The sequence below is a fragment of the Girardinichthys multiradiatus genome, chromosome 18 (assembly GCF_021462225.1).
Source record: "Girardinichthys multiradiatus isolate DD_20200921_A chromosome 18, DD_fGirMul_XY1, whole genome shotgun sequence".
Classification (NCBI taxonomy): Eukaryota; Metazoa; Chordata; class Actinopteri; order Cyprinodontiformes; family Goodeidae; genus Girardinichthys; species Girardinichthys multiradiatus.
The window spans coordinates 1,871,842-1,884,043 of NC_061810.1; the positions used below are offsets into that span (position 1 = coordinate 1,871,842).

Below are 12,202 nucleotides of genomic sequence, written 5' to 3' on the forward strand. Positions count from 1 at the left end.
AACAGATATCAAAGTGAAAGTATAGGTCAGATCTATATCTCAACATATGATCTATTGTTCTTGGCGTTTACATAAATTCCTATTGTTAAAGCAGAACACTGCAGGGTTAATATTACAATTTATGTCTCAGACATTATGGTTCTACTTTTTTCAAAACTACAGGCAACAGATTTTTCCCTCTAAATGTAAAAGAAAAGAAACCCTGTATACTTAAACATGGTTTTTTATTAATGTAGTCTCACTCCAGTAGGTGTTAAATGTATGTTAGGCCATAATAAGTGCTAAAACATTACAAATACTATGATTTTATTGTAAGCATATCTTTCTTAACTAAAACTGTTGTTAAGAATGTTTTTTAGGGCAACAAACATATTAGGGGCCCACAGTTTTCTTTTAAATTTCAACATGTCTACATTTTAATTTACGTGAAGCTGTCACATCACTGATATTGTGCAACCATCGTACAGTGTCTTGCTGAAGTGTTCATCCCAGACAAACCTTTCCACATTTTGTAGAGTTACAACCACAAACTCCGATGTCCTTTAATAACATTCTATTTGATAGGCAAACAAAAGTAATGTACAGTTGTGGAGTAGAAGAGAAATCATACATGGCTTTGAAAATGTTTACAGTTTGAATTCTGAAATGTGTGGCCTGCATTTGTATGCAACCCCAGCCTGACTTGTTACCAGTGTACCTTCTCATCACTTTCATGCTCAGAAGACATTTGTTAGTCTGTGGGCTTGATGTGTGTCTCTTTTATTTGACAGAGTGACATGAACAAAGACCACTTGCTCTTCTCTCCTGTAAATTTGTGATCATATCACCCTCCTGATGTGTAATTGACAGTTCTACACTGTCTCAGATACAAGCTGGTGTATGTGATTGTGGTGTATCAGCCAATGTGAGCAGAGCAGCTGGGCAACGAAAGGAAATGAAACACAGCTGGACGACTGATGGGCGTCACAGTGCACTGCATGCATCACCATCTTAATACTGTGCTGCCACTTAGGCGCACGCCATTTCGTCCGCGTATCGACGGATATGGTTTACAGCATGTAATAACAGTAATGCATTCCTCATGGCCAGATCTTGACCAGAGCTGCTTGGACAATCCAGGATATAAAGCCTGGAAACTTCTGCAAGTTATTATTTCTCTCTGCTGCTTATTTTGATCATATGGATGATAATTGAATGAGCTTCCTATGTCGTTGCTTCTTTGGCACCTATCACACAGCAAATAGAAAGCTGACAGGTTTTTCATCTGTCAATTGATCTGTTAAGCATAGTGAAGAAGGAGCTGAACTGAGAGGCAAGCCCATAAGGTTGGTTGACCTCAGTATTTTTCTGCATGTTCTACTGGGAGGAAATTTGAGATTTGCCAAGAGGAGCTGGAGAGTATGATGTCTGGCTTCACTTGGATGGATGGATGGATGGATGGATGGATGGATGGATGGATGGATGGATGGATGGATGGATGGATGGATGGATGGATGGATGGATGGATGGATGGATGGATGGATGGATGGATGGATGGATGGATGGATGGAAATAAAATGCAAGGTAATAAAATCACAATTTCTTTTTAGTATTGAACAGTTTTTAATAATTATCACAAGCTAGTTTCACATTGGCAGTCCAGTTGTCTAAGCTAGCATCTGTTTTAATACAAACTGAAATAACGTTAAATTCAACATTATTAATAACTAATGAAATATATTTTTGATTGTTTATTAAATCTGACATAAATTGAATAAACAATTCCCTTAAGCATTGTGGGACATTATTGATTGCAAGTAAACAATTTTAAAAGTTACATTTCTCAACTAACAGTATATCAATGTACAAAAAACACATACTGTTAAGTTTAAGAGTGCGTGTTATAAGTACAAGAAATAAAGAATGCAAAACAAGTTAATACTACTGGTTACAGTCTCTTTTCCACTGTGAAAAAATGCTTAGAAAGTGCTGGACTGATTGGCCTCATGTATTATATGTCTTATCGACCTTTAAAGCTTGCCTTTATCATTTTTGTCGTTTTCTTTTACTTAGTAAAATATGGTAATGGTTTATTGGCCCACACTGAAGAATACTCTGACTGACTGTTTGCCACTAACAAGGATGAAGTTAGCATCTGCTTTTGAGCTTCCTATGGGTGCTAAACTAAGGTTTTTTTTTTTAATCTTTAGACTGTATATTTGAACTCCTTTTGTTCAAAATCTAAAAATAATGGGATAAATCACACCCAAACCTGATCATTTCACACTGAACAGTGATTGGTTAAAAATCTTTATATATTTGTGAAAACATAAATAGAAAGATTTTAATTCTTTTTTGGCAACCAAACCACCTGTGATTACAGTTATTTGAATCGCAGTTTACAGTTTGCTAAACCTTTACTCCATTTCTGGAAACAAAAAAGGGGATTCTAGTTTCCAATAAATAAAGGCTTGTCTCCTCCTTGTCTTGTAGTGACGATGTCAGCTATCATCCTGTCTCATCAACTGGATGTGTTTTATATTTTACCCAGATGGACATTTCAACACTTGATTTTTCTTGGTAGTTAATTAGAAGACATGGCAACTTTAATGCATTAAACTTGATTAGGTTGATGCGGTTTGTTCTTTTTATTAGTAATACAAAAACCCAAATAATGTAAATCAAAACAGAATTTTTAACCCCAAAATATTAAAACTTTAAAATTTAAATCTAAAAATAAAAAATACATAAGTTAAGTTTACACTGTCACATCACATATAACCGCTGATAAACATGGAAACAGTCAGATTTGAAATAAAAACTTGGTAATTTGGCTGTCTTCTCATTGAGCCCAAAGTGCAGCAGGTTGTGTAATATTATGCAGCAGTACCTGGCCAAATCTGTCCAGCGAAGGCAAATTACAGGCCACATTTAACTCTGATGAGCCCAAACATTACAACCAATGCAGCCTAACCCCGAGCTGCTGAGGAATGGATTCTCAAAGAACTCTGAGTGCCTGGTTGCATCCGAATCTGACCCAGAAACAGAACCATTTAATGCTGGAAGTTGTTGTGGCTGGGATCCCTCAGCCTACGCTGAGTTATCAATGTGGGCTGCTCGCTGGGTATCAGACAGTTCTAGCACCATTAGAGAGCCTGTGATTCTGGTGGTCAAAAAGCGTTATATGTCTGTTTATTTCCATCGATCACCACAACAAGATCACCTCCTGTCTAATGTCGTGCACTATAAGAGAGAGATGCACTCCACGGCATTGTTGAAATAAGGACACAGTGACACATGTGCACATCTAACTTTCATCAGAGTCATTCATTTCTTTGTTGCTGACAACAGCTACAGTAAGTGGGAGCTGGTGGCGCGACCTCATCATTGTTTTTGTTGTGTTTGTGTTTCCTGCAGAGCTGCAAAGGGAGGGCAGCATCGAAACCCTCAGTAACAGCTCAGGTTCCACGAGCGGCAGCATCCCACGCAACTTCGAAGGATACCGCTCCCCTCTGCCCACCAACGAGAGCCAGCCGCTCAGCCTCTTCCCCACCAATTTCCCCTAAAGCCCCACCTCTCCTCCTCCGACTGGCCAGCCTGCTCACATACAAGTTACACTGAAATAAACATGTTTTTATCTGCTCTCATACAGCTGGTCAGAAATCAGCAGGAGCCCAGCTGGTTACGTTGATAGGATTCCGAGTTGTGATGCTCTTGTTTGGTGAAGCTTTTTAGTCACTTGTAATGCCAGATTTCCCCAAATTTGGTCAATGTCAAAGTGGAGACATGTTTTGAAAGCTATAAAAAAATTCCCAAACCGTTTATGAGTCTGATCCACTTGGGAGGTGTCAGGAACTGTTTTTAACAGGAGTTTGTGTTTTTTTAACTGTACCCCCCAGATCAATCTGACGCTGGCTGTTACCTTGTTGTTCCGTCCACTGAGACATTGCAAATGAGTTGTTGTCCCCTGTGCTGCTCCGTCGTCCTCCACGTGTGTTCCTGAGGTTTGATGGAGTGCCTATTGTCTGTTAGGGCTGTAAGGAAAGGATCACCAGCAGAGGAGGAAAAATGTTTATTCCAGTCAGTGATGTGTAGCAGCTCCTTTTTCCCTCCCTGTGTGTGTGTGTGTGGGTGTGTGTGACTGCTCTCATGGCCTCTCGCTAAATGTTTTTGATTGAATTTTCTCCCTTCTAGCCTTTGATTTTCATGTAATTACATTTGACAAAAGAAGCAGTAATGAGATGACACTATTACTACATTGCAGGAGTAATTTAGATGTTTACTGTATAATTTTGATATGTTTCTGAATTTTTTTAGATAGATTCTCAGTGCTCTTCTCAGCCTTTCCTTTTAGTACATTCTAATTGTGCACGCTAAAGTTGGCCATCTGTCTCTCTGTATTTTCTTTACATGTTTTGACCAAAATCTAGAAAAGACTGTAGATGTTTGAAGCCATGTATTATCCTCACACATGCCGGCTTTTCCTCTAGCGAAGAATCCTGAGTGATGATCTATGAGTCCTTTTATGAAAGTAATTTTCCTGTTATTTGTGAATTAGTTTTTTGAATCGATGTAAAGTAATTGCACTTTTTACAAACTGGCAGTGTTGTGAACGTCTTCTGCATGACAGTCATCAGATGGACTGAAAAGATCATGAATTTAAAAATTGTGAGCAACCGCTTGTTGTTTGTAAGAATATGACTTTACTTTCCTGCATCCATGCATCAAAAGCTTAATAAAAGTGGAGGAAGTTGATTTTTTGATTTTTTTTTTTATGTCCCAGTGCGTTCCCACATTAACCGCAGCAGTGACCTTAAGAACACAGTACCACAGGTAATTAGTACCATATTTTTAACAGGCAGTAAAGTGTCATTAAAGGGTCTTTTTACAGCCAGCACTGGCTCTTTGTTCTGAAAGAGCCAAGAAAATGAAAGGCTCTTGTTTATTTGTTTTTTAATCAGCTCAACTTCAAATCCCAGAAGTCCTTTGTTCAAACATCAACAAAATAAAACACTGAACTCCAAACCTTCAGACAGATGAACAGTGCAATCGGTTTGCTGGATTTAATCTCAATAAATTATAAAGGCATCTTGACTGGAGCCACAGTGGAAAGAAAGTATCTATTTAAAACACAGTGCCTGAAACATTGTAATAAAAATCTGTGCTTGTGCTCTTCTGAGAGTAGTGATTTCCAGTCTGACTTGTTCGAAGAGAGGGACTCCTGCAGAGGAGGTATTGCCAGGTTGGGTTTCTTGCTGCGGTCTTCTGCCAGTTCATCCTGAAGAAACTTTTATGTCCAATAAGAAGAAAACACCACTTTCAGTCAGCAGTTCCTTTATTGTGAGATGTTCTCACAGCAGTTAACATAGTCTAAAGACACAGGATTTCACTGTTAACATACATATGTTTTCTTCATTTAATAATTTCTAACAAGCATGAGTGTGTGTTCCAAGAAAGCATTGTATATTTTGCTATATTACTGAACTAGTTACTGTGTGTTTTAGCAGCACAAAGCATAATTTATCGTGACTGAGCACAACACTAAAGCCCTGATTCAACAGAACCAAGACATGCTTCTGGGCTTTGTTAAGAAGCAGAAGACCGACCACATACAGAATCAGCCAGAGGGAGACTGACTGTGGATACAGTGGCTCTCTGAAGTCTCCACACCCCTGTTAAAATTCCAGTTTTTTTAGGCTTAAAATGTAGAAACTAATAAATAATTTTTAAACTTTTTCCACCTTTAATGTGGCATTTATCCTGTGCAACTCAATAAAAAACAAGCCAATTTGTTGAAGGTAAAAAAAAAATTTTATTTCCTTAACCTAACTGCAAAGGTTTGCATACCCTCAAAGTAAAAAATTATGTAACCGAACCAATTTTATTTTGATGAAGCCATTTGTCTGAAAAAAATAAAATCCCTCGTTATCTTCAGCCTTCTAGCAAAAAAACTACAGGTTTTGGGTCAAAACTGACTTGCATTTTCAACTGTCCACAATTTAATCTGCTTTGACACAACGTCTAGTCCAATGTATAGAAAAGTAACCCCAGAGCATGATGCTGACACCACCATGTTTCACAGTGGTGCATGTTGGTGGAGATGTGCAGTGTTTTGGACTAAACATACATTTTGGAATTGTGACACAATTGTTCCAGTTTGTTACTTTCAGACCAAAACACAAACCCCATGAGCAATGCCAACCTTGGATAGTTTCTTTGGAAGAAAAAGTTCTGGCTTACGGCCTTATTTCTTAGTCCAGACACATGAAGAATACAGCAGATTGTCGTCACAGGTAGAACCCCACCAGAGCTTGTTGGAAATTCCTGCAGCCCCTTCAGTGGTGCTGTGGGCCTCTAGTCAAGCTCCCTGGTCTGTTTCTGTCTTGTGTTTTTATCAAATAAAAAATGTATTTGTTGTCACTGTTCTTATATAGCTTCTCTAATTACTGCTGACTGTCTTTACTGAGCCATATTATGTATGCCACAGTACACCTACTAAGTAACTATATATGTATTATAAACAATGTAATAGAATTATCAATAAACAATATATGTTTTATTTGAATGTTAAAAACAAAGGCATGTCAAAGTTATTTAAAGTCTTCTCAAAAATGAGTAGAAAAATCTTTAATGGCATTACAGGAATAAAACCATTAAAAATGCCAAACAACTTCAGCACCGGTATTTTAGTGATCCCAAATTCTTTCAGGAAAAAAGCGGTTAATGTTAGATTCAGTAACATAAAAGGTTAATAAAATATTAGTTTGGAAGTGTTATGATTATAGTTTCTTTTGTAGTTTCATATTTTTCTAACAACTTTTTCCTGTTTTTCAGTTGAAATTTACAGGATAATGTTAAAGCCTAAAAAGGTTTAGAAAATATTTACACTTTCCTTTAAATCAGCACAGTTTGAGATTACATAATTTATCATAGATTGATCAAAATGACCCATAAACTGCTGGAGATAGGTTCCAGCTTCCCTGCGACCCACTATGGAAGAAGCGGTATAGAAAATGTCTGACTGAATGATTGATCAAAATGAATATAGGCAGTATTATACTGTAACAGTTTTTATTTGCCTCTCATATTAGCCAGGAATGTCTCAAGATGTCTAAATGATTTTTTTCAAGCAGATGTGATTGGTTGAAGCTGATATTTGTAATGTTACCGGATATTAAATATTCTTTAATCTTCATGGCATGGCAGAGGTCTGCCCCTGAATTTATAGGTGAAATTATGACATAGTTCTCAACATGAGATAATATCTACCAAAATCATCTGAACAAGAAGAAGGCCAAATATTTCTCTCCTTCAATTTGTAAAAATCCCAGGCCTTCTGTAAAATGAATCAATGCTGGACATTATAATACATTATTACACTGAGATCAGTAATGTTTCTTTCTTTGTAAAAAGCAATGCAAATCATATATTTCAACAACACATGGAAAATGGCAGTAAAAAAGAAAGAAAGCTGCTGTGAACCTGAACCAAGAACAATCAGCTCCATGTTCAAAACGTACCTCAGAGGATGTCTGTGGCAGCTCTCACCCTGGACCGGAACCAGTGCACCCTGGGAGCTGAAATTCTAACATAAAAGCAGGAAAACAGATTGTAACAGCATGTTTCCACTTTTTGTCATGTCTTTTTGTTTGTTGTATTTTAAAATTCTGTTTTAAAAAAATGAGACATGTTAAGGTGTTCTCTAGAGGCAGTAGCGCTACATGCTGAGCTGAGAATGCTGCAGGTGAATTCAGACAGATCAGATCAGGTCCTACCTCTAGAGGAAACTTCTCTTCCCCTGCAGCTCAACAGAACACCTGTCTGTCTGTCTTCAATGATTCCTGGTGAGAAAAATGTTGATTAGAGTGGACTCAGTCATCAGGGGATGAAACGCTGTGTTTTCTAACATCGATCACCTGAGAGGGTCTGAAGAAATGGGGGCACATTGTGGGAACTGTGGGTTCTAACCTGGACACATTTGCAGACTCACCTACAGTTCACCTCCACTGAGGGTCTGCAACCTGCAGCTTGACAGCTGCATGTGTTTCTTCAGCATCTCCGTTGGGGTCCATAATAACTGACCTCAAATGAGACAAAAATAAGCAATATTTCTGTAAAGACAGTGAAAAAGGTTAGCTTTAAAAGTTTTCTGTCTTTTTATCCAGCTTTATCTATTTAACTGGGCTCCCTAGATTTTTTGTTCATAAACATATTTTTTTAAAATGAATTCTTGATGTTTTTCTTAGTCTTAAAACTTAACTAAGACAAATGATTTTGTATTTCCTTCTATTGTCAACACACTTATTAAGAAAATGTCCATTTAGTTTCTAGTCAGAAAACCTCTAAATCTGCTATTTTTAAAGGGACCCATCGGTTTGGTGCTCAACACAAGCAGGAAGCAGGAGTAACGAGGCTGCTGACTCCTGACCTACATGTTTAAGTTAGTTGGACCACAGCAGAAAATTTCCTGCAATTCGAAGGACATATTTTTTTTTTCATTGCATTTTCTCATATTGTCATATTTTTTAGGATTGACGCCGATCTCCAGGTGTCTGATACGAAACAAAACTAGCAAGATTTTAAATGTTACAATAATAAACTGAACTTGACTGCATTGTTTGATGACTAGGATCAATTTGGTTTTGTGTGTGTGTGTGTGTGTGTGTGTGTGTGTGTGTGTGTGTGTGTGTCCGTACATGCAATCCTAATTGCATTACTTTACAGCTAGAAAAATTCACGGAATATTTTTTGTTTTTTACGTCTCGACAGTCAGAATTTGGCTCCCAGTCTTTTTTATTTTGTTAATTATAATAACTCGCCGTTGCGGCTGTAGGGACTAGGTAAAAAATTACAATAATTTTAGTGCTCGAGTTTCGCCATTTAAACAAAAGATATTTAAAGGAACATTACACTAAATTGTAATATTCATAGAGAGCGGAATAATGAGTAATAAAAAAATGATTTGTATGTTTTATAGATCGCTTCGCAGAGGCCGACAGGTTCCCAGCAGCAGTTTGGTTTTATTTAAATACCAGAAAAAATTGATACAAATAAAGAAGACATCCGATTTAATTAGTGATCAATGCAGAAATTAGACTCACATGAAAAACTCCAACATGTTGTTTTGGTTTGTTTTTTAATATTCAGAAAGTCCTTTCTTTCATAAAAGAAATGATTTTTATGCAAGAATAACGAAAACCCCCGAAGTTTTTTTTTTTTCCATTTCAGCATGCCTGACAGACTTCTCCACCTGCGGGACCTCTATGCTCATTACTGGGATCAATTCACGCTCCCAGTAATGAGCATGGCTGAAATGAATCCTGCTCGGCCAGTGTGAAGGAGCAGAGCTTCTCTGACACTCCGTGACACTGAACCTGATCAGACCTCCTCAGACTGTCTGAAGCTGATGTGACACCTCCGTCACCCTTCTCTGGCTCCTGGAGGTCACCATAGCGCCCCCACCTGGTGTCCCACCTGTCGCCGGACAGATAGATGTATCAAAGTGGATTTATCATTAAGTCACTTCCACTAAAATGTCTGCTTCGTTGCAGAGATGAGTTCATTTAGCTGCCACACTGATCTGCAAACAGAGCATTTATTTCCCCCATATAGGGTTAGAGCGCCTGTTTGCCCTGGAAGAAAAAATACTGCCGCTTTTCCATAAGTTCAAGCTGATTTCATGAAACAGAGAAAAGAACAGGAACAGCAGGAGGAGGAGGAGGGGGGGGGGGGGAGAAGGAAGAGATGAAGCAGGGGAGAAGACAGGGGGGAAGGCAAAGAACGGAGTGGGAGGGAGAAGGAGGAGGAAAAGAGAAAAGGAGGAGAAGGAGGAGGAGAGGGCCGCTGGTCCATGTGACAAGGGGAAATATGAGGGACTTTGACAGGTCTTAAACGGTCTGGCGCCAAGGCCTCAGTCTAGCCGCTAAATATAGCCGGAGAGATGATGTAGAGAGATGGGAGGAGAAGATGGAGAGATGAAAGGAAGAAGGGAACAATGTCTATGAGAGGAACAAAACAACAATACTCAATTATGGACGAATGTGGCGCAAAACCGTCCGGTTGTATTGTAATTAGAGCGTCTTTGGTCCGGATCGTTGATCCAAGGGGCCCGGTGAGGCAGACAATGCGCTTTTTACGCGCATTTCCACATCTGCAACAGTACTGAGCTTTATTGAGCGGGCAAATCAAGGACACGCTCACAAAAAGATTTTGTCAACTTCCTGCATGAAAAGCATCACGCAAGCAGATAATTCTCTTTGAATATGAGCTCCGACTGCAGCAGGATCTGATGTTTCATATTTAACCTTCCAAATTTGCTTACTCTCAGTGAGATCATGATGATAATTTGCTCTGTGTCATATTGTTTCCTATCAAGAAAATCAGTCTCAGAAGGTTAGTTGATTTTGCGCATCTCTGGTCACTGCTGCGCATCCACCGCTCCCATGCGCCCAAAAAGCGGGTCTAAGAAGCATATTTACTGTCTGCTTCCATTAATCCCCAACACAGAGGATGTGTTAATCTACCAGCGCACAGCCCCGAGATTTACCAGCAGTCCTCCTTCGACTTAATGACTTTTAAATCGCGCGTAATGGAGATGTCTCTGCCGTTTGAGGGCACCGAACAAATAAATGGTGACTAATTTGCACCAGCATTGTTGATACAATTATCCAGCTGAGTTTTCCGGCAGAAAAACCGTTATCCTCCTCCACATGTTGCTAATTTTTTTTCCCCCTCTCAGTGAAGCTCTGTTCAGCTTTGAAAACAACAAATATCAGCCGCTCCTTCATAGCCAATCCACAGATCTGAAGGTGCGCCTCTCCAACAGTCAGGTGCGGCCTCAGTGCAGCCTAACCCAAAGAGAAGTGGAAGGAAACCTCTTGGATTTTACTTTGTAATGGGATTCTACGCGCCATTCATTGCAAAAAGGGATGAGTAAAAAAATGTGTATCCCATCCCGGTGTTCAGAACTTTCACTCAGACAGGTATGGCTTTGTTGTTCCTGTCTGGCCCGCAAGCTCGCTTCTTGCACATGACTTCAGAAGCCTGGAAGAAGCCGAGCAACAAGTTTGTACCACAGTGGTGATGTGCATTCATGCACCTAGAGCATGTGTTTATGTAACTGCTGCAGCAATTTTAAGCGAGTAAATTCTTTTTGTCCTTTTGAAGCGCTTTGGGTTTTTTTTTTATTTGCGAATTGCTGGGATAAAGCGGATAAAAGACAATGAACATAGCGTTTGAATATAATAGATTATTCTTTTGTTAAATTGAGCTTTACATATATTTATAATATTTAAAACACTTTTGGTGCCAATAATCAGTGATTTTTTTTTTAGCGGAAGCGGCAGCGACGCGGCTCGGTTTAAAGCTTCATAGGAAATACGCAGTTGTCTCTGGCGGTCTAATTCAGGGAGATGATCACTTTTTGTTTCTGTTTTTGTTTTCTAAGTGACGCCTGTGGCCCAAGCAGAGCAGCTGCTTCTCCGAAAAGAACGAAAAAAAAGACATTCACATCTGACACCGAGTCCTGGCCGAGGCGGAGAAGTGGAGCGGAGCCGCAGATGAGGCTGCAGAGGGGGCCGGAGGGGCTCGCACATGCAGCACCTCAGGGTAAATTCAAAGAGACAGGAGATTGTTCTCGTTGCGGCGCATCAGCCGACTGGCGCCGGCCAGCACACTAAATTGAGTCCGAGTTCAGCAGGAGCCGCGACGCTGCACTGTTTCTGCAGAGGTTCGGCGGAGCGGAGCGTCTCGAGGCCGGTCCGTGCGGGAGCTCCCTGCGGGTCTCTGACACCCGCACAGTGCGCACCGTTTCACCAGATCCACCCTGCTGGCGATCCCGCGCTGCCGCGGCCTGTTCTCAGCTCCCACTCAGCACTAAATCATGTCATCGCCGCGTCTGTTTGATGTGGAAATACAATCGAGGCTGAACAGCAAGAAAAACAACTGCAATCACAGAGAGATGATTTAGAAATTCAAGAGAAGTTCCGTAAACTTTAAGCAACTAAACAAGGAAGATTTTTACTGAAGTGGACACTTACCGCTTTCTTCCTCCCTGAATTTTCTCTCAGACTTTGTTCATCGTGAATCATTTCGTTTCCTCTTTTTTTCAACGCAGCTTGTGTCTCTTCCAGCCTTCAGTGCACCGCTGCTTCTGCCGCTGCGTCCCCGACAGCTTGACCAGGAAGCACAGCCAGGCTGAATGCCTCTCCCTTCGGAGAGGCTG

General features: G+C 39.9%; 1 protein-coding gene and 1 long non-coding RNA gene across 4 annotated transcripts in view; one reads left to right on the forward strand and one right to left on the reverse strand.

Moving 5' to 3' along the window:
- bcas3 (BCAS3 microtubule associated cell migration factor) overlaps positions 1-4,734 on the forward strand; it is a 465,863-nt gene extending 461,129 nt beyond the window's left edge. For both annotated transcript variants that reach the window (XM_047391219.1, XM_047391220.1), the window contains one exon: positions 3,397-4,734. In XM_047391219.1, the coding sequence (XP_047247175.1) occupies positions 3,397-3,545 (149 nt within the window). In that variant the 3' untranslated portion in view covers positions 3,546-4,734. The remainder of the gene's footprint in view (positions 1-3,396) is intronic.
- A 181-nt stretch (positions 4,735-4,915) lies between these two features.
- LOC124883839 lies at positions 4,916-12,152 on the reverse strand. 2 transcript variants are annotated; one of them, XR_007042331.1, is made up of 5 exons: positions 12,018-12,152; positions 7,970-11,922; positions 7,755-7,820; positions 7,500-7,564; positions 4,916-5,266 (listed from the first exon to the last, which is right to left on the reverse strand). It is a non-coding gene; the product is annotated as an uncharacterized LOC124883839 (long non-coding RNA). The 2 variants fall into 2 exon arrangements; XR_007042332.1 differs by having other exon boundaries at positions 7,970-11,875; positions 12,018-12,147.
- Positions 12,153-12,202: the final 50 nt, after the last annotated feature.